The sequence below is a fragment of the Thunnus albacares genome, chromosome 24 (genome assembly GCF_914725855.1).
Source record: "Thunnus albacares chromosome 24, fThuAlb1.1, whole genome shotgun sequence".
NCBI classification, from domain to species: Eukaryota; Metazoa; Chordata; class Actinopteri; order Scombriformes; family Scombridae; genus Thunnus; species Thunnus albacares.
This window is the reverse complement of record NC_058129.1, coordinates 10,662,409-10,685,367: the sequence shown is the minus strand read 5'-3', so window position 1 is coordinate 10,685,367 and position 22,959 is coordinate 10,662,409. Positions and strand designations below refer to the sequence as shown.

The window sequence follows — 22,959 nt, the reverse complement described above, 5'->3', positions numbered from 1 at the left end:
CCCACCTGTATCCTTTACATCCATCAGGTGACTTTCAAGCTTGAAACACTCATTGTCAGCTCTGTCCCATCAAGCAGTCATCATGCCTTCAAACACCGCTGCCAGCATGTTTGGTGGAGCCGGAGGAAGGGGCGCCAGGGCGTCCGTGGCGAGCTTGGAGGGGCTGCGTAACGTGATGCGCAACGAGACGGAAAAGGACTCCGCACCTGTGCCGCCCGCCGCTTCTGCAAAACCCGCCGCTTCCCCTGCTCCCGCCGCCCCCGCGGACGACAAGCAGACACTGCGGGGTCTGAACGACCGGCTGTCCGGCTACCTGGGCAGGGTGAGGCAGCTGGAGAAGGAGAACAAGGATCTGCAGGACCAGATTGATGAGATTTTGGCCAAAAGGAAAACACCTGAGGGACGCAACTGGGATAAGGTCGAGAAACCGCTGGAGGAGCTCAAGAAGAAGGTTGGTCCTCTGATTTTCTTGCTTTATTCATACACTGTAATTGTTTCTTTTATCTGTTTTCTTTTTAAAACCTAATGATTTTATGACATGTCTGTCTTATTTTGCTGCCTTGTGAAGAACTTTGTAACTTGGATATTGTGAAGTGCTTTATAAATAAAGATTATTATCACATTATTATTAATAGCAGGCTATATACATAATGAATTTATCTCCTTAGGTCAAAGACATTGCCATGGACAATGCAAAGCTGCTGCTCCAGATTGATAACACCAAACTGGCCAATGAGGACTTCAAGACCAAGTGAGTTTCATGCAGTCTAGATACAAAATAAACATGATTTGAATGAAACAATAACAGTTTTGCTTTACTAACTTTTATAGTCATACTGATGTGATTTCTGATCATCATCATTTATAGCTGGAACATTGAGTCAGGGGTGTTTGCAGCTCACTTTTGTGTTCGTCCTTCTGTGTGCAGGCTGAATGATGAGAAAAAGGCGCGGAAGGCGATAGAAAAAGACCTGGAGGAGCTGAAGAAGACCGTCGAGGAAACCAAGTTGAACCGCAAGCAGACAGAGAAAGAGATCAATCTGGTGAAGGAGGAGCTGGCTCGCCTCGAGCAGGATCACAAAAATGTGAGGCTGCAAACAAACACATGCAAAAACACACACTTCGACTGATGAAACAAACTAGTAACTAACAAAAGAGTATTATGTGAGATTTGGGGCAAATTTGCTGTTCTGTTCTGTGTGTGTGTAGGAGGTGGATGTCCTGCGTGAGAAGATCAAGGACTCTGAGGTGAATGTGGAGCTTGACTCACAGAACTCCAATCTGGCTGAGATTCTCGACAAGATCCGCAGCCAGTACGACAAACTGGCCGAGAAGAACCTGAGGGAGACCGAGGAGTGGTACAGGAGCAAGGTACCTGCAGCATCCCGATGTCACGTTCTCTTTCCTTTCCATCTCCTTCTGTTTATCTCATCATTTCCATCGTATTTTTCCCTTTGTAGTTTGACAACATCAAGGTGGTGGAGGCCCAGAAATCTGAGGCTTTGCAATCTGGAAAGACTGAGCTCCAGGATCTGATCAAACAGAAACAATATCTGGAGATTAAGATCCAGACTGCGTACAGCATGGTAAGCACAAACAAGCCTATTCACCTTAATGGCATGACACATCGCCATGAAATACAACTATTGCAGCCTGCCACAGAGATAAAACAGCTGAGTTTTATGGGGGTTTTGAATAGCAAGCGCATTCTCAAGACAAGTTGGGAGCTGCCCTGTTTTGACATAAACCCCTCAACAATAACTGTTCATCACACCGCATCTTACGTGAAGTGAGTGATACAGTGTAAAGAGTGACATCGTCCCAATCACAGCAGAATCCCAGAGGCAGTTCTTTAGGGGGTTTACACAACAAAATATCTACCAAAATCTTCTTTCCATTGTCATATTTGGAACGATAAACCCTTCCGCAGGGGTGTTTACCCGTCTTTCAGACAAGCATTCCTGACTCCTGACCTGTCATTATACTGTCAATCTGCTACTTTAAACCATTGAAACCCCTGATCCGTCTCTCTGTAGTCTGACGAGCCACCTGGAACTAGTCTTGCATAACAAACTATGAACATGAAAACGCTCAAGGCTATTGAGAAGACACAGTGATCTACGAGTGCTTTTAAGTTCTTTGTGTCCTCAGCTAAATGTCAAAGTCAAGTACAATCTGAAGTATCCCAGAAAATGTTGGAAGCCAAAAACACACCAAACAAACTGCAAAGATGCTTCTCATTTTTGCGTTCTTGAGTGGTTAACTGTATGTCCTTCTCTCAGATCCACAATCTGGAAGAAACCCTGAGGATGACCAAAGTGGAGTACGGTCAGCGGCTGTCCCAACTCAACAAGGTGATCCTGAACCTGGAGGCGGAGCTGAAGGAGGTGAGGTCCCAGGTGGAGCAGCAAGTGGATGTCAACAAGGACCTGCTTTGTGTGAAGATGAAGCTGGAGGCAGAAATCAATAACTACCAGCAACTGATGCCCGCCATGCCCGCCATGACCACCGATGGCGACAGGTGAGAATGGTCGCGGCTCAGAAATACTTCATGATGGTTGTAGCTGTATGATGTCAGAGCTTTAGATTAATCTTATTTACCAAAATTAAAATCTGTTTTCAGGTATAAACATGTGTCTGCCCACAGGAAATATAACATTGATAATTAGGATCAAAATAAGGAGACAATCAGGACTTTTCTCTGATAAAAGGTGTAGATTCTTTGCCTCTGTTGTCAATTTGGCTGGAAAACATGAGTGTCCATTGTGATTTAATGTAACATTACCTCATTAAATGATAACAAAGTTCAAATTTCTAATTTCTAATTCACCTCTGGCTACTATTTTCTCTTATTTAGTAAAGATAGACCAAAAATGTTGTCTAATGTAGCTTAAAAGGAATAGTTTAATATTTTGGGAAATGGGAAACGCTTATTATCTTACCTTCTTGGCGAGAATTAGATAAGATGCTACAGCAAGTAACATAATACACCTACCAGCACATCTAAAGCTCACTAGTTAACCTGTTGTATTGTTTATTTAATTGGCACAAAAAACAATGTGCAAAAAAGACAAGATGTGGTTTTACCAGGGGTTATTCGAGGTGGATTTTGTTACCTTCGGACAAAAGCAAGCTAGCTGTTTCCCACTGTTTCCAGTCTTTGTGCTAAGCTAAGCTAACTGGCTGTAGTATCTAATTCTGCTCAAGAAAGCAAATAAGCGTATTTCCCAAAAAGGCAAACTATTCCTTTAAAAGTTTTTTGGTTGGCACCTACTTCAGAACACCATCAACATCACATAAACACACAAAACCACCTGTTTCCCATTTGGTGTGTTAGTGTACTTATCCTCTTCTTCCCTGACAGCTCGGAGCTTTCTTTAGAGGATGCGCTGCACAGCGGTAAGTTCTGGACCAAGCTGAAAAAATATTCTTGAAATAAAATCTCAGCATGTTCGTGCTGTCACCTGATGAGTTAATAGACCTGGGTCAATTACTGACTGAGATTCCTTCAGTAGCAGGTTGGTCTTGCAATTTAACTTTTCCAACCTAGAAAAGAAAAATAATGATCAGATTCTGATCCTTGTTTGCTCTTAAAATATGTATGTAGATCAGAATTAAAAGCACAGTGTGCAGAATTAAACCTGAAATCTAACCCTCACACCACTTTTGGTCGAAGGTCAACATTTTGGGAAAGATGCTTATTTGCCTTCTTGCCGATAATTAGATGAGAAGATCAATACTACTCTTGCTGGGCTACCTGTTTACAGTCCTCTTTGTGCTACGCTAAGCTAATTAGGTCTATCCTCTCATCTAACTGCAACGGAAAGCAAATAAGCGTATTTCCCAAAATGTCAACCTATTCCATTAAAGCTAGTTGTGTCACTAAACTGCACTCAGTTGTTGATGTCACGTTGCACCTCTGCATGTGATCACACCCGATTTTAACACTTCATGGGAATCATGTTAATGATTTTGACAAGCACATCAATCACAAATAAGATATAATTTCTTTGTTCTGTGTTTTTGACAAACTATAGTCACTCAAAGACTCCCTGGTAGAAGCACACACAGATAAAAGGAAAGCTGAAGGACCAAACCTTTTAAAAAATTTTAATGAATCTTTTTGTTTCCTCCTAAAGACCAGCGAAAGCCTGATAAGGTGCCCAAACAGCAAGAAGAGGTAAAAGAAGAGGCCCTGGTGAAGCAAGAAAACTCTTCATCCGATAAATCCACTCCTCCTGAAGCCCCCAAAGCAGATAAAGAGCTCATCAAGGCAGAAACAGTTGCTGACAACAGTGAAGCGGCCCCAATCGAGCCAAACAAAGCCCCCACTGAAAAGAAGAAACCTAAGACCAAAACTAAGAAGGGATCATCCTCTTCCTCTTCTTCTTCCTCCTCCTCCTCCTCCTCCTCCTCTTCCTCATCTTCCTCTTCCTCCTCTGAGTCCGAGAATGAAGATAAAAAGCCCAAGAATGAGGGTGAAGTGGCCAAAGCTTGATTATTTTGATTATTTTCAATGTCACTCAATCAGGTTTCATATTAAACTTCTGTCCTACTGTTACTGTCAAATCTATGAAGTTACTTTGAGGTTGTTGATTTGTATTTTCTCAGATATCAGTGAAATAAATACATTTTGATTTCCACCAAAAGTGCCTTGTTTCCCTGCTTTTTTGACACAAATTATGTGTTAATTTTTTTAAAAATTACTATAGCATATAAACAAACAAGTGCAGTGAATGGGTACATACAAAGATTTAAAAATATATGGTGATGAAGTTCACAGAGCTTTTCTTTTGCTGGACACCAAAAAAACCTGCAGGTCCGGATAACCTAGAACCATACTTTTAAAACATTGCACTTTATTTTATTTTATTTCCAACTTAACTGTCTTATCAAAGGTCCTTGAAGGATTGGTAAATGATCAACTGAAGGAATATCCTCTCATTGTACCAGTCTGGCTTCAGGAAACAACACAGTACCATCATGGCATCCTTAAAGGTTGTTAAAGATAGAAATGAGTTACTGGATTATAAAAAAACCTGGACCACTCTTTTTATCAATCTTTCAAAGGCCTTCGATACAGTCGATACAGACCACCTTATCCTGAAGCAACGGCTGCTCAATACTGGGTTGTCTGAGCAGGCTGTTGGCTGGTTTGAAAAATACCTCTCTGAAAGGACACTGTGTTAAATTTGATGGCATTTCCTCCAGTCCTTCCTAAAGTACAAACTGAAATATTTAAACAGGTGTGTTTGACCAACAGTCCCAAACCCAAAGATAATACGTTTGCTATCATTCTATGTGTAGATGAATAAGGAAACCGGAAAATAATCCAAATAATCCAATAAATAGTTTCAGCTTTTATGTGTAGTATATTTATTGTCAGAATAACCAGTAAACTACCAGCTACAATAGGCCAACTGCACAGGGCATGCCTCATGCTAACCAGTTTAAGTGTGTGAAAACTATTTAATAAGTGAGCACAGCAATGGAAATAGCTAAAAGTAATTAATCAGTGGCTGAAACGTCCAGTCAAAGTGGTTGTTGTACGAATATGCAAACTTGACTGAACCTATTTTAAAATAGAAGCCAAACCGAATATTCACAATTCCAGGATCAATATGTCCGGTCCAAAAACATTATTTTAAGAATACCCACTTGTATATGTTGTTAAATAACATTTAATTTAAAATCAGTTCAAATGAACACATTTGGAACATGATGATGGTGTTAAGGGGTGCTTGAGCTGCGTCAGACATCATCGACAGGGAATTAATTAAAAAATAATGTCACCCGTGAGATTTACTGGAGAAATGCAGCAAAATTGTCATCATAAGCTAAAAACATCAAGTCTTCAATATGTGGATTTTGAGAATTTTTGAATGCGTTTTTTTGATTCGTAAAAAATGAATTAAAGGGTCTTAAGAAATTTCCAAACCCATACAGAACCATGTAATCCTTAAATTTAAGTAAGAAAATCAAAAGCCAAGAAAACTAGACGTCTACACTCACAAATACATCATAAGAGAATATATTTCAATGGTCATTTGAACAAATAACACTTTGAAATCTTGAACATGAAAGTATTAGAAAAACATGCTGTTTTTCCAACAGGTCAGTTTAGTCAAACTTAGTCACAGAATCAGCACACACACACACACACACATATATCAGATCATGGTCAATTTTGGAGAATTACATAAAGACTTACCCTAACCCTAACCCAAAAATCAGCTTTTTACCAATTGGGAAATGGCTTTTGTCCCCAATTGAACAAGCCGTCCCCAATCAACTGGTCCCAGGTCTGAAATTTGTCCCCAGAAGTAGCCTATGACAGACCACACACACACACATTTTTTTTTTTTTGTAAGAGTGTTTTATTTTATTTTTTCAAATGACAATGGTACAGACGACATGAAAGCACAGAGAGGGAAGGAGAGGAGGAGGGGGTTGAAATCATCCAACACATGGATATTACGTGGTGAAGGTTGAGGGGCAAGCAAGAGTACCAAATGGAGTAAAAGATATCGTATCAAAAATTTCAGTTTTTTTCATATATATATTTATATAGGACTAATAATTCTCTTTAACTATGCAAAGCAAGGAATGCCCTTTTTTCATTATCTTGAGCCTTGGCTTTCCCTAAGTAGAGCCAACTTTATTATTCATTTTTTTTTAAAAGAAAAAGAGTGGACACGTGTTTTGGGGGGGGGGGGGCTGGCCGGGGCATTTATTGGCGTCCTGGAGTCCTGTCCGATGTGGCGTTAAGTCTCAGTGTGGTGTGTTTGGGCGTGTCCACGGGGGTTTGGATTTCTCTGATGGGGAAATCGGCCTCAGCGGGAGAAGGTCTTTCCGCTGAAAATGAAAGCAAAGACGCACAAGCAACATGTTATTGTCATTCCGCACACACTAACACACCCCTAACCGTTCCAGAGGAGTTACAGTACGCATGTCGGTCGATAGGTTAATTTGTATACTATGGTTGGGTACTGAACTCATTACTTTGTGTTATTCACGTTGGATCAATCAGTGACAAATTTAACATAATGATAAAGAGACGTGACTGATTGACGCATTGAAAACACTTTGACATGAAGGAGGATGAGCTAAAAGTCAAGCTAACCAGGACAGACAAGCTAGCGCTGACCACCAACTGCTGAACCGCTCTCACAAACGAAAGCTACATCACAACTAATCTCAAAAATTAACCAAAACCGCCATCCCTAATTGGATTAGATTATTTATAACAGCACCTCTAAAGCTCATTATAAACAATAATGTTGTTTGTTAGTCAGGCGTTATGTTAGCAACCTTGCAGTGATGACATGACTCCAGGAAGTCACTGTGGCTCCCACACAACACCCTCTAAACCATAAATTTTATTTTGTTGTGTTTGTGGCTAATTGACACTTATGTAGTATACCAAGCAGTACTGCATAACTCCTTTCATCCGTGGCCGCACTTGGTAATTAAACTTCATACTGACAAATAAGTGGCATTCTGGTATCTGTCTCATGTCTGTCCAATAAACTCAACAATATGTGATTGACACTTCTGTTTTCGGTTGTGTAATTATTGAGAATTTCTTAACCGCTAATGTTTCTTTTTGTACCTTGTAGCCAAACCCAAGATCCATTCTTCGAAATGTACAACAATGGCAGCCATGGTAGGGGGGTGGGGGGTTCCCTTCTCATTCCAGTTACATATTACATATTAACCACAGAACAAACACTCCCTGTGCTCCGACAGCATGGATTTCCCAATTATTTCGGAGCTACAAGGCTAAAAACGATGCATATGTGACTGTTTGAAGCTGTTAAAATTCCTCCTCTACTCACTTCAAATACCGCAAAAACAGTGCAGGCCATGCACACCTCAAAAACACACAAAGATTCAGAGTTGGCCCACAAATAAGAGATTAATACGTGCATCATAGAAAATAGATACTACAGTATATCTCAAAATGTCTGGAAAGTATGCAGGCTATTTAATACTGAATCTAGTATATTTTGTTTTAATCCTCAAAAATAATTCAAGAGCATTGAGATTTGAAGGGGTGAGGCCAAAACATTCCTATTATTTATCTACATAATAAAGTATAATTTATTAAATTAACACAAATTACACCAAAAACACTTCTTTGTTATGATTAGAAGAGCAGAACGGCCAACTTTAGCTAAAAATGTCGTCTTTATCTTGTTCTTATTACATGAATGCACCGGATCACTTCGTACCTTTGATGTGCACAAACAGTAACTGTGAATTTGAGCGACAAGAGGCGAGTGTCTACGAGAGGAGGGGGTTAACGGCCACTTACGAGATGGTCTTCATCTCCTTCTTCTCGGCGTCGGGTCGAGCGCGGTTCAGCACCTTGAGGAAGTCCGACGTCTTGGCCCTCATGCGTGTGTGAATGTAGGCCTGCAGAAGAAACGCATGAAAGAGATGCTCAGCAGGTATTTACAGTGAGAAACATCTTATCTTGTAAAAAATCTTTAAAGGAGATAAGATAATGAGATGTCAACGTTTTTGCTTGCTTCTGAAATGCAAGTCATCTTAAAAATGACATTGATTAGGGTTTAAAGTCTACAAGAGTCCATTTGAGGAGCCATTTGAAGCATTCGTCGCTTTGTTTGTCATGAGTACACAAACGCCCACACCAGCCCTAAAAACTTGTATGACCACTGAAGGTGGGGAAGCAAGGCCTCATCCTTTGGGGCCTTCTTTTGATCTCACCTGTGGCTGGACAGACAGTGTCTTACAGTACCTTCTCTACAAAGATGGAGGGTGGAACGTACTATTACAGGGGAGGACTTTATGACTTGTTTGTACCCTGCAATTAAAGAAGACTTTCAGCTTGTTCTGACTGTTTGACAGGTGCCTCCTTATGATGCGTTCACCTGTGTTGAAACCTCAAACTAAAAATGTATCATTAGACCTAAAAACTCAGCTTCAAGCCCCAAAACATACTTACAATTAACAGAGTATCTGTCTAAATATAATGATCTAAAAAGCCTAATTTGAATTTCAGAAAATAAGTGGTTTGTTCCCGTTGTGCAGTTGCTACTAGGCTTGAAAAGTTCCTGAGTAAGAAATCAAGAGACATGTGACTAATTTTAAGAAAATACAGCATTGAAGAGACTCATCAAGAGCTTCCTAATATGTTGTTTTTAGGTGATGTCTTAAGCTTAATCTCTATTTTTGTGAACTATGCCCCAAACAATCTCAAAGACATAATTATCCTCACCTCCTAGTGCATAGAAAGATGTCTTTGAAAGGAAATAGGTCTGTACACTTCAGGAAACTCCAAGAACTACTGATGTCTCAACTCACCTTGGAGCACTTTATGTGGTAGTGCAGGTAGTCCCTGAAGGTGTGGATGAGGTTGATGGTGTTGTCTCTGGCATTGGCATTGGTGTGACGAGGGAACAGGACTGAAAAAGACATGAAAAAAAAAAAATTTTTATCAAAATCAAATTATTAGCTGTGTAATTAGTACAGCTACATGACAGGAAAAGAAAATATGATGGTGTTTTAACTGACCGAAGGTGATGTATCCAATGTTGTCCCCGACGGCGGCGTCTGTGTCCTTCAGCTCCAGAGGAGGCTCCCGGTGGCTGAACAGCACCTGGGGAGCTGTGTGGCTAGCTCGCCGACCCTCTTTGAACTCCTAAACACAGAATGTGAGTGTACAGTAGCAGTTTTAAATCTATGTATGTATGTGTGTGTGTATATATTTTTTTTTAAATCATATCAGAGACAACATAAGAGATGTATTATAAACATTACTTGTAATTCATATGTGTAAAATGTATGTACTGTATTTGTAAAATTGGAGTTTTAGCTTAAACTTTATCTGAGGCTAACATAATTACACTGGTTTAGTTAATTCTCCAAGAGGAAAGGTTTTTTCTGAGACGTTAGTGTAATAATTTTTCATAAAAGTTAGCTTCATAGCAAAGAAGGAAATCTGGTTTATGGAAACAAATGTGACTTTTCCCTTTATTCATTCATGACAACAGCATTAATGTTTTCCGAAGAAGAGCATTTTAGCTACTTAGCTTACTTCGTTAGCTACTCGCTGCTATAGCGCAAGAGAACTAAGGAGGTCAGCTAAGCTAACTAGCTAACTGAAATAAATAAGTATGACCAAACAGTGTTTCCAGCTGGTGGTGAGAGAGATATTCTACATCATATTAGGTTCTTTGCTGCCTCCTGCTTAGCTGTGTCCCAATTCAACACTACGAGCTAATGCTACATTCACGCAATGTCAGCTGAACGGAAAGAACTGAAAACTCCATCTTGGGAGTGTTCATGCATTGCTAGCCTTGTAGTGGCACAATATAAACGGCCTAAATTAATTGCTTTTAATTGTATTGTAGCAGTTCTTTAACAAGTAAAATAAGTTAACTGTGAACAGCTCCTTTTTAATTAAATTAAATTAAATTAAATTAAATTAAATTAAATTAAATTAAATTAAATTAAATTAAATAATCAGCTGTATTGACCGAAATAGAGTTAATATTTGATATTATTTCAATGCAACTGCTGGACATTTTTACCACTTGATTTTTTTATTGCCAAGTGAGAGTTAACACTCGACAAGTTTACACGATATAATTAAGTATACTCAAAAGAGTTTTGACTGTGCTGTCGATGTAAACTTTTGTAAAACAATACAAAACACAAAAGAAATGAAGAAGCTGCTCACAGCTGCAAAAAAAACTAAATTTGGATGGTTAAACAGCTCGCACCTCAGACCTCAAAAAATAAGTATTCTCTGTATGTTTTTATTAGCTGCAAAAACCATTTTTGCTGGCAGTTGATTGTCAGCAGCTTTCTCAAGTTGCACTGGTGCAAGTCTTTTCCTGTTAGTCCAAAATGGTAAAGTATATTGATTTTTTTGTACAGTAACAGCAAAAAACGGTATAGTTGTGTAATATGGAACTCACACAGTATTTGTCTTCAAACAAGCTTCAGTCTAGTATAACTTCTCTAAATTAACTTAATGACCAACTTGACTGACTAATGTTCTCGTTGCCTCACACACCTGCATGAAGACTTTGCCGATGATGACGTCGTCGTCGTCTTTGAACACTGTGCTGAAGACCACCGTCACTCTGTCCTTCTTGGCCTCAACATACCTGGGGAGAAGACCGAACATGTCAGACATTTAAGATAATTGAGGAATACCACAAAAATGACAGCAATGACCTTAAGTATGTTTTTATGAGAGTCATAAACAAGACCCACTACAACCCATGTTGTGGTTTCAGAAACACTGTCACACGTCTCAGTTTAAGAAATATCTTTGTTTGATTATCTAAACCTTCTATTCAACCTGTTCTGCATGTATAAGTTCAGATGAGATATTCAACCGAACTCGGTCTCTAAAAGAGATCTGAAACTGAAATCCCCAAACGTACATAGACTCATCATCTCTGTAGTGGACCACAGCCCTCTGCTCGCCCTCTTTGCCCTCCTCCTGGAACTTGAAGTACTTTTCAAAAACGGAGGCGAAGCAGTTCCTCTTGAGCATTCCCGCCTGGTGGATAACCTCATCTTTATTGGCGGGTAGGGCGTCCAGGTCGTACAGGAGGGACACGTTGTAGCCTGAGACGAAGCATAGTGATGAGTAATTCAGATGGTGAAGAATCTACAGTGAGTTGAGGCTAATAGTCTCAACTTTTAATTTAATAGTTTTCTATTAAAAAAGGAACAAATGTGCTACGGCAATTCAACAAATAATGGTAAAAAGATGTTCTAGATATAATGTGGCAGATAGACACAGTGATTTCTAAAGCTTTACATGCTGTATCACAATGTCCTGATGGTGTCAAAACCTTAAAACTGATCTGACATTAACCATCCAATAGTCTCAAGGCATCATTTAGAGGCTGCCAGTAGCTTTGTGAGAACTTACCAGGCTCTGTTGAAACCAGGAAATTCCCATAGACCCTTTTGAGCAGCTGAAAAAAAAAGAACTTTATTTGTATTGCACTTCTCTAAATGCAGTAACCAAAAAAAGAACTTCAGAGAAAAACCATGACGCAAGGGAAAGAGAAAAAAAGACTATAAAAAATCATTGAGGAAATGTAAATAATACATGATAAAAGGATTTTTAAAGCTCATTTAAAATTGGATTATGACTTAAGACTGTAAAGCTTTTGCTAGACCATGTTGTTGCTGCAACTTTGATACTACACTTCAGTGATTTTCATAGCCTGTGGGAAGTCTAAGCAATGTGGTTAAAGAGAAGAGAAGAAACTAACAGAAATGTCAACACCAATAAAAGCAGAGAGACGGTTGAAAAAACTTGCTGTACAACAAAAGACTTGTAAAGCAGGAAGGGAATTGGTGTCTTTCAGGAGGTAATTAAAGGCGCAGGGGGGTTCCTTTCAAACAGATACCTGTCATTTAGGAATGAACTGAGGTAGACTGACTAACTCAGGTATGGCAATAACGCACCACCAAATGTCAACAGCAAATTCCTCCAATATTTAATCTGTGGAGTAATTTAGCAGTCAAACCATGAGCAGATGTGTGGGAACAAAAAGCCCTTTAAGTAAGCAGCTTTTCAACTGGACTTTTCACAGGCAGAATAACTGAATGTGACGTTGTTAAACCATTCATTTATCCCTTTGCTCTTGTGTTTTAGGGAACAAGGAGGGAAGTCGCTGGACGACAGCCAAGACATTCATACAGCGGCCGCTGCTCGCAGTCAGCACTTCCTTGCCTGGGGTGAGTCACACAAACTCACTTCCTGTTTCTACCAGAAGCCTCGGCAGCTGCTTTCTTCCTTACATGGCAACAGAGCTCTTGTGGTGGAGGTGTGCGAGTGTGCAGATAGCCATCATGACCTCATTGCTGCTTTTTTTTTTTTAACATATATTTTATCATCTCTTATTGACACCACAACCAGACAGAAATCAATGTAAATGCATTCCTGCGTCATCTCCTTAGTGACAATGCTTTTATTGTTGCAGTGTATGTTTGCTGGGTGTCTGCGGGTTTAAACAGCTCACCTGCATTTCAAAAGAAAATACGACTTATCAGTGAAATCAAAAGTAAAACATAAAAGCAACTGTTGACCTCTGTTGAAAATAGCTTGTGTGACTGGTTTATTTATACATCAGTGCATCAGGAAACCACAAGAGCATTTTTTTTAAAAAAGTCTTTTCGGTTTGAATTAAAGATGTAAAACACACACAGGACTTGCAGACACCCTGGGTTGTGTTGGATGTGTATATAAAAGCATGCATGCGTGTTGAAGGATATGAAAACGGATATCTAAACTTGAAACCACACAGAATTGAATCTTTGTGAGACGTGGGAACAGAGAAAAATGTCCCTGACTCTCATTGTGTGTGTTGTACCTCGTCAGCTCCGTGCTCCTGCAGCTCCTTGTAGAACTTCAGGGAGATGCTGACCATCACTTTGGTCTTGTCCCCATTGGGGTTGGAGATGTGGTACAAGACGCCATCGAAATCTGCGGTGGAGAAGGACGACATTAACCACAGACAAGCCTCTAACTCCTTTACACCAAACGCTGAGTCATCCCAACCTCAAATCATGCCTGCACATAAGATAATTTCACTTGATTTCTTGACTTTGTGCCATCTAACTGTGATTACTGACAGGCTGAACCTGTGCAACGAGTTAATTGCGTCATCGGAAGATGATACAGCACTGAAAATCAGTATCACCACCAGAAACCGAAAACTTAATAGTGTATAGTAGTGGTAGTATAGTATAGCACTAATAAACAGAGTAAAGTCACTACACAGAAGTTGTTGACTATCAAATTGTCTGTTTGTCTGTTTTAGTTATTAATCAAGTAGAAATACAAAAAATGTGCTGCTGTTTGGTGAAAACTGCATTTTAACTTCAGTATTTTGTTCATGCAGTGAATGCAGAGAGGCCCACAACAGCAGACATACCTCTGTTCACAGGTATTACACTAAAAACTGTAGGACACCATTCAACACAATATGAGTCACTACACAAAAATACAAGATGGCACTCAAGGACAGCTGTGATGCAGGTTATGTTGTCTTGAAGCAGAACGACTCAGCTGTCAAGCACATGTGGGTGCTAGTTTTAAATAAATGTTGGGTGTTATTGGCAGAGTTTTAAAGAATTCGGTGTGATTGGGACATAACACAGCATGATTGACTAACAAAGCACTAACATTGTAGTGGCTTCACTTAAAATAGCATCATGACGCTTAAAGACATGACGAAATCAACATCTACAACCTAGCTGTTGAGAAAGTGTGTGGACAAAAACGCTCAAAGAAACTACTTCCAGTTTATGGAAAGCTGTTTCATACTGTCAGGTGCCTTATAGACTCACCTGCAAACGTCACATCGACGGCCTCTGGCTTGGTTCTGCAAGGAGGAAACAAAATAAGCAGATGCAGGATGTATAAAGATAAATGTTGTTACAGGAAACCCCCACATATTTATACAGTACATAATGACACTTAGTCACACAATGCTGACATAGCTCAGATTTAATTTGACTTCACAAATCTTCATACGAATCTCAGACCTGCTTCATAGACAATTAATATTGAGAGGACTGCAACTAACGAGTATTTTCATCATCAGTTAATCTGATAATCAAAAGCAGTAAACCCTCACATTAGAGAAGCTGGATCTAGGAAATTTGGGGGTATTTTTGCTTGGAAAATGAGCATAATTGTTGGCAATTAATTTTCCGTTGATTAACTAATCATTTCAGTTTTAGATGTAGCATCTCCAACAACAAAAAAAAAAAAATACGAGTACACCGAGACACCAGGTGTCAACCATAAATTCTTGAGTTCATTAGTTGTCAAATATTAAATTAATTTTTATATTTGAGTGTATATAATTTTGCATTTAACTGCATTTGTTTCTTTTGCCTTGCATTTTAATTCCCCTTTGGTATAAATAAAGTATTTTATCTATTTAATCACCAACTATTTTGATAATCCATTAATCATTTGGAGTCATTTTTTAAGAGAAAAAAAAAAGCCCAAATTATCTGATTACAGCTTCTAAAATGTGAATATTTTTTGGTTTCTTTAGTCCTCTATGACCATAAACTGTTGGTCGAGACAAAACAAGACATTTGAGGACGTCACCTTGGAAACAGTGATCGACATTTTTTTACCATTTTCTGGACTTAAAAAAACAAATCAAGCAATCAAGAAAATAATCTAAAGATGAATCAATAATGACAATAATTGTTAGTTGCAGCCCTTATTTATTGATATTAATTTTACTGCCCAAAATCAGCAGTACAGCACACCATAAACACTATTTAAGGGTGGATTTCCAGCTTTTAATTAATCATCCTGACAATATCATTCTTCCTTTTACCCTGCAAAACACTATTTTGGGGTTGCACAGTAATAAATGACCACTTTTAAAGGCGGATGCTGCTGCAACTTGTCCAGGCTACATACTGTAATGTGCCTGCTGCAGGGAACTGCAGACTTGACTCAGCTTGACTACAGGAATGCGGAAGCTGAAGAGAGGGGGCGATGGCTGCTTTGTGAGCAAATAAACGACATTTATTAAGAGAAAATACCAACTTATATCTTCAACAATCAATAAAATGCGCGTACATCTTGGGTAACTACGAAAGGACACCAGATGTGGGCAGTTTCTGTCATGTTGACAGACCTGTTGTGCCAAAAACTCCTACAAAATGTGTCTCACTAGCGGTGAATCCGGGTATAATCCCTTCATTTATTCATTCAGTTGACATTTCTCTACAATAATAAATTTCTAGAGCAGTTATACATAGACAAATCAGACAGTAACCGTCGCTCATTCAGCTGACGTTACGGAAAATCTGGTTATTAGCTAGATTTCAGCTACTTTTTTAAGCCGTGAAAGCTCGTTGAACGCTTTAAGATGTTTTACTACATATTTATCAGGTGATTAGGAGCAAAACAATCTTATTTTACGACCCGGGAATGTGGGAGAACCGCCAGGGGTGATCAAATTCATAGGAGTTACCAATACTGGCGTAACACCGCCCGTGCAGACACACCCCAGCTTCAGGCAAAGCAGCCACGGTGTGTATTTTCGCAATTTCTACAAACAAAAGGCGACATAGCTAACGTTTTCAACGCTGTAAACGTTTGTTAGCTGCATCCGAAATCCCTAATGTACCATTTAACGCCCCTATCATCTTCAGTTAAACGCTAAATGGGGAAGCTAGCTGTTAGCGGCGCTAGCCAGGTGTAACAAAGATTTTCTCACCCGTTAGAAGCGCCGTCGAACTTCAACGACAGCGTCTCCTCTATAATGCGGTTATTGATTTCTAACAGGATCATCGCAGCGGACGCCGGTGTCGAGGAAAAGGGGGGGAATGATCGGTGCTATTTGGTGGCTCTTTGTGTCAAATTCTGCAAAAAAAATTTCCTCCCTTGACAGATCAGACCGCTTCCGTCGAGGCTCCTTCTTCCGCCTGTCGCTTCCGCGTATTTTACAATCAGGACCCCAAAAGATGAGGACGCCCGCAATGTTGCCTGTAATAAATTCGTAATGACAATTTTTCATAATTGAGGCAGATTAAACGGAGAGAAACATATCATTGGTCACTGACGTGGTTATCTATTAAGTTATGAACAGTTCAAACGCCCAAATTTACATAGTTATGTGGCATTATCTGGTTCATTCCTGTTTCTTATCAAAAACATCAATAGTCAGAATCAGAATCAGATTTATTCACTAAGTAGCAAGTACAAGGAATTCAGCATCATCTTACATCATTCATACAAAACAAAACAAACAAGTTGTGGATGTATGTCCTTAACTTGCCCTAATCTTAACTGATGGTATCTTGCTTTTTGACTTTTTTTTTAATCAGACCATGCCTTACAGAGACACTCTAGTCAGGCAGACAAAACAAAACAATTATATTCTTTCCCAGGTTGATAAGGTCTCCATTATTAGAATAGAACATTTTTTTTAATCTCTCCCTTTTATCCCCAAAACTAAAGAGACACATTTTAAGATTATGAAGGGGTTATATATTCCCCCAAAGAACTCTTAAGATGGATTTTCAGCTTATTTAAACCACACACCATATCTACTTTTGTCCAATACACAGTTGTTTTCGGTTTTACTTTTGTACTTTTGCACCTATCTACTCATGGTCACATCATTTCTGCTTCCTATTTCAAGAAATGATATTACATTTGTTGACATCTTTCCAAACAAAAAAAGAGGAACCCTGCTGCAATGCAACTTTATGTTTAGCTAGACTATATATGCATATAGCCAGAGTCCTCTAGCTTCAGAGCATTTCTAAATGAGATTCAACTTAAATTAACAAAATAAGAAAGCACAAAAAACTGTTTGCATCATTGTAATGAGGCTCAAACTGACAGAATTCCCTTTGATTTATTTTAATTTATGTACTTTATGGAAGTTATTTTGTAACTTACATATAGTAGTATTTGTCACCGTTATAAGGTTAATACAATGACAAATGTCTTGTGTTCTTGTCCTTTTCTAAGATGGAATATATGCTGCAATGAAACTTGAATAAAGTTTGGAGAGAGAGAGAGAGAGAGAGAGAGAGAAAAGTCCCAGGAACATCTGAAAATGAATTTGTCCTCAGTTCATTTCCTGTTTCTGATACGTCTTCTTTTGCAACAATACCAAAATAAACACATGGGGGGGAAAGACCCGTCAGTTGGTTTTTGGTAATTTGATCAACTGTAAATTTTGTAAGGGAGTTTGCACAAATAAAGTACTGCATCAACTGAGGTGGCTCTTGCATTATATTTAATGTTGCGGCCACAACATGTGTGAAAACCTAGTTGGCAGACCTTTATTAAAACTTCAGCACAGGAGTACTGGTTGGTTTCTGGGTCTGGCTCTGTATTCATGGTAACTGATGGGAACTTGGGGGTGACACACACATGCACAGGGGATGCATGGGGGTCAATAGGGGCTCAACAGTACAATTTTTTCCACTTGTTCCCCTAATATGCACATCAATGTTAATTTATAATGTTGTAATGTTTGTGCATGGACTTGTTTGTTGAAAATCTCACATTTATTTCAAGTCATACTCTGTATTGAGTATTTCCATTTGATGCTACTTTATACTTCCACTCCACTACGTTTCAGAAGGAAATATTGTACTTTCTACTCCACTACATTTATTTGACAGCTTTAGTTACTTTTCAGATGAAGATTTGACACAATAGATAATATAAGAAGCTTTTAAAATACAACACATTGTTAAAGATGAAACCAGTGGTTTCCAACCTTTTTGGCTTTTAATGTCTTACAAAAAGCAGTGTGTAGTCGGGGTCACATTTCAGATGTCTATGAGTTGTTAACAGCTCCACCAAATAGTGATTTTTCCCTCTAAACGTCTCGTATGGTTTCATTTCAATAAATGTTCAAATGGTGCAATATTTCACCAAAAATCTAAAATTAGAGAAAAAGTCCAAAAACTGAAAACAGATTTGTATATCAGAACTTTGTTTTTTCTTCTTTCTTCTCCCATTAATCATCTCACAACCCCTCAGATTTATCTGGTGACCCTTTGGAGGGGCCCGACCCCTAGGTTGGGAACCACTGGACTAAACAAGACTCAGTACCAGCAAGACCTTCTTCCAGACTTTAGGTAAGACTTTTGATCTGTGCAACCAGCCTCAAGCTCTTAAAAGTTAATCTGATTTAGATTAGGGATTCATGCAGTATTGCAGCTCAAAGTTTTTACATTGAGAATAAATGATGCAAAATGTTTATTTTTCATTTCATACTTTAGTATAAAGAAAATTAAGATGCTGCTTTGCTTTTAGGAATATATAATGCAGTTATATACAATATCCAAACCTTATTTTGATGTTGTCTTTTACTTAATTTTCTTATATGTTGCATAAAAATGAATTGGACAAATCACAGTGGTTCATTAATATTAGCTATCCTCAAATAAAGAGATAACTCTGTGTCTCTCATCAGTCAAACAGAGCAGACAAACAGCACCAAAGTCCTCAATTTCAGTTTCGTTCAATGTGACAAGTGAGGCGCAGTAAAACAAAACAAAGGGCTGACATACCCCCCCCTCTAATTGCAGAGTATGTTGACATTGTGGATCATCTGGTAATTCCTGGTTTTTAGGTTCTGTAGTTTGATGGAAAAAGAAGTTCAATGATGTAATAAAGGAACTATTGTGTTGTTAAGGACAAAAAATAGAGCAATAAAAACAAGATTAATGGTCTCAGTTAGCTTCCAGTGGTAGTCAAAGACAGATAATACTGAATAGCTCACATATCATACAGCAGCATGTCTGCAAATGTCTGGAAAGTAAAACAAGTGGAGTCACATACTGAACATAGTATCAAATACAAATCATAATTGAGGCTTAGAAATGTGTGCTCATGTACACTCTAGAATTATTATGACCATTGCAATCTCTGTTTTTATTATGATAGAAAATCTTGAAGATAATAATCATAATAATTAAGCAAAATACTGAATTTGATGATGTGTTCTGAGTTGTTGTTTGCAGTATTTGATTTTGAGGTCGCAATTTAAATAAAATTGATATTTGCATCTTAAATGACAGGTTAAAAATGTTTCAAGTGTGTCATAAAACAACAGTCAGGTGTCCATATGAACACTGAAATACTTTTTTTCTTGCCGCAATCTTGCAGCTAAATCATTCCTCCTGTTCATACTGGCTATTAAAAGATCCCCTTCAAATGTGCTTTCAATGTGTGATGGAGGCCAAAACCTACAGTGTGTCCACACAGTCATTTTGTCCAAAAATGCATTTAAAAGTTGATGTGAAACTTATATGATGCTTCAGCAGTCTGAGTTAGTCATATCAAGTGGATATCTGCCACATTTATAGTCTTTTTAGCATCACATTCCCTCTTTATGTTTCCCTGTTGAGCTGCGGTGGAAGTACAGTAACAAAAAGAGGAACTTTGGCACTAAAAAGACTGTAATGTTGAAAGATATCTACTTGATTTAAGTCATATGGACGACTGAAGCTTCATATTAGCTTCAGATTAACTTTTAAATACATTTTTGGGCAGAAAGAGGACTGTGGATTTTGGCCCTAATCACTTTCAGTGTATTATGAAGGGGATCTTTAAATAGCCAGTATGAACAGGAGGAGGAATGATTACAGCAAGAAAAATATTTTATCGTTTTTTCATATGAATCAGTTCATTACTTTCCAATATATGTTAATGTCAGGCAGTGAATCTCTGTCTCTGTCTTGATTAGAGCTGCAATTATTGGCTGATTATCAACTATTTTGATAATAAATTAATCATTTTGAATCATTTTTAAGAAAAAATGCTAAAATTCTCTGTTTCCAGCTTCTTAAATGTGAATGTTTTCTGGTTTCTTTAGTCTTCAATGACAGTAAACTGAATATGGTTGGGTTGTCTACTGCTGGTCTTACTACTGTGATTTTAGAAACCCAACAACTAATTGATTAATTGAGAAAATAGGTTTTAGGTTCAGTGGTTTGATGGAAGGAGAAGTTCAGGAATGTAATAAAGGAACCATTGTGATGTTAAGGACAATAACCAAAACAAAGAGAAGATTAATAGTCTCAATTAGAGATGACAACAGTTCAAGCTCTTATTACCAAACATGTGATTCATGTGGCAAGTAAAACAAGTGGAGTCACATACTGAACATAGTATCAAATACAAATCACAACTGAGGCGTAACAATGTGTGCTTATGTATACATCTAGAATTATAATGACTGTTGTACAGATGAGGAAGAGTCAGAGGCTTGCTCCTTAGTTCAAACCTACACAGTAAACACACACTCTAAATTACTACAATATAAAGGGCCAAGCAGGCAGCACATCACTCCGGCTAGGTTGAATCACTTTAATCCTAATATACCTGACACATGCATTAAATATAACCACCAGAAGAGGTCTCTGTTTCATTGTATGTGATCTGATCAGTCAGATTACTGGTAAACAGGTGTCTCTTAATCCTAATGATGTATTCTGAATATTTATCCAGATGATTTCGTAACTTCAAACGATGTAAGGCCCCTGCTCTATGTTTGTTTTTTGGAAGCTAAGCGGTGCGTCACCTGCTCATGGAGGAAACAACCTGGAATTTCACAGTGGCTGAAAGGAATGACTTTTCACTTTGCTCTTGTAAAAATAAACTATTTCACTAAAAACAAACTTGAAAACAAACTTGAAAACTTGAAAATGACATACAAATACAGCCCTGAAAACGTCAGAGCAAATTTCCAAAATAGGCATTATTAGGATAAACTGGCCACATATTGGGAATCTAAATGGTTACTTTCTCGCTTTAATCTCCACCATCGCTGCCGGTTGGTGCAAAATGCATTCTGGGACACTTTACTTCACAAATTTTCAAGTCCGTCTTAAAACAACAGTCAGGTGCCCAAATGAACACTGAAATACTTTTTTTCTTGCCGCAATCTTGCAGCTAAATCAGGTGGTTCTTCTTGCGAAGTGAGATATATTTTCTGAAAAATACCGTTCCAGATTTCATTCCTGATGTATCACTGAGGACACAATGTACCACGGAAAAATAATGACTTTGAAGAAGATATCGTCTGTATTCACACAGCATTCCTTTGAGTGGTTTTAACATCTTACTCGCTCCTCCTTCATGTCCTCACCTCAGATCAGATGGTTGCATCTCTGTCACAGAGGGATAACGTTAACTCAGGGGGTTGTTTTTCAAGTTTGATTTCCTCATAGAACATGACGCGACTCCAGATACTGGAACTTATTCAAATAAGGACAAAATCCGGGTTAGAGCTCTTCCTAATCAAGACTCTGTTGGGATATTGTTGAGCTGAATACCAGTTTAAAGAGTCTGTTCACTCTAAACTACAGACAAAAAACCCCCGAGCACACTTACCTCTAACGGCATTTAGCCGTAAAGTTCCCGCTGCTGAGGATTTCAGATATCCATCTCTGAAATCAATTGTTACCCCGCATACAACAGAGGCGAATGGAATGCAGTTTCTCATGAAACTGTTTTCATTGGAACTACTTAAGAGGAAGAAATAGTCCCGAGTATCTGGCACATTGTTTCTTTAAAGATGCGTAGCTGCTGAGTTTTATTTGCAATATTTATTATGTCTGATCATTTACATGAGCTCATTTCCCATACATGTCTACAAGGTGTGCATAAGATAACACTGAGTTTAAAATGAGTTTAAAAGCTTCAATAAATGCACAAGGGGTGAATAAAGAAATGTTTTTTTTCTTCGTATTTTTTTGTGAACTGACCCTTAGTTTTTGAGACATAAAAATAAAAAACTATTATGTACCCATTATCAATGCAAATGATTTAAATCAATGACAGCTACGGTTTTATGTTTGACTTGTTCCAGTTTGCAGTTTGTGTTCTTCAAAAGTGAAACTAATATTTCTGGAGGCTGTAGTCAATTAGAGATTTGAGATTTGTCCCCTAAACATAAATCCATTCTGCATTTCCAGCACAGATTATACTTCATCAGTTTTAGTGGAGTTTTATTGGAGTATGATAATATCTAAAAAGATAAAATATTACACATTTGTACCTCAAACCTACAGTAGATCATTAGAGAAAACAACACTTACAGAAAACATAGAGTAGAGAGGACATGAGGGTGGTGACAGTAAAATATATACTGTGTGTCTCCAAAGGTAGTGGTGTCTTGTGAAATAGTGAAACTCATAAAATGTGTTATCTTATAGGGGAATGTATGGATACCAACACACTCCCAACATAGAGTAAATTCCAAGCGTAGTTGTCAGTTTTAAAGCGATTATAATCCACAGGAATCGTCCCCAGTTTTAAAGCCTCTGACTTCTGAGCTTAAAGGACTGAAGATGACAATCTCTGTCAGCTATGGGGAAAATATTTTCTCTTCGCTGGAGGAGGATGAAAAAGAATCCCGATGTCAGTCAAGAATTCCCAGTCATTTC

The 22,959-nt window shown here is 38.4% G+C and overlaps 2 protein-coding genes across 3 annotated transcripts; one reads left to right on the top strand and one right to left on the bottom strand.

Annotated features, from left to right (window-relative positions):
- Positions 1 to 23: 23 nt before the first annotated feature.
- On the top strand, positions 24 to 4,649 carry zgc:92380 (uncharacterized protein LOC445086 homolog). 2 transcript variants are annotated; one of them, XM_044344770.1, is made up of 8 exons: positions 24 to 451; positions 669 to 751; positions 929 to 1,085; positions 1,210 to 1,371; positions 1,461 to 1,586; positions 2,283 to 2,521; positions 3,365 to 3,399; positions 4,140 to 4,649. In XM_044344770.1, exons 1-8 carry the CDS (start codon positions 83 to 85, stop codon positions 4,496 to 4,498), a joined length of 1,530 nt encoding a protein of 509 aa, XP_044200705.1. In that variant the 5' UTR covers positions 24 to 82; the 3' UTR covers positions 4,499 to 4,649. The 2 variants fall into 2 exon arrangements, with proteins under 2 accessions (XP_044200705.1, XP_044200706.1); XM_044344771.1 differs by lacking the exon at positions 3,365 to 3,399 and having other exon boundaries at positions 25 to 451; positions 4,140 to 4,246.
- A 1,752-nt stretch (positions 4,650 to 6,401) lies between these two features.
- On the bottom strand, positions 6,402 to 16,487 carry arpc2 (actin related protein 2/3 complex, subunit 2). Its single transcript, XM_044344803.1, has 10 exons — positions 16,257 to 16,487; positions 14,353 to 14,387; positions 13,374 to 13,486; positions 11,921 to 11,966; positions 11,424 to 11,610; positions 11,048 to 11,141; positions 9,541 to 9,667; positions 9,331 to 9,431; positions 8,318 to 8,418; positions 6,402 to 6,855 (listed from the first exon to the last, which is right to left on the bottom strand). The coding sequence occupies exons 1-10, from the start codon at positions 16,328 to 16,330 to the stop codon at positions 6,834 to 6,836; spliced, it is 900 nt and encodes a 299-aa protein (XP_044200738.1). The 5' UTR covers positions 16,331 to 16,487; the 3' UTR covers positions 6,402 to 6,833.
- Positions 16,488 to 22,959: the final 6,472 nt, after the last annotated feature.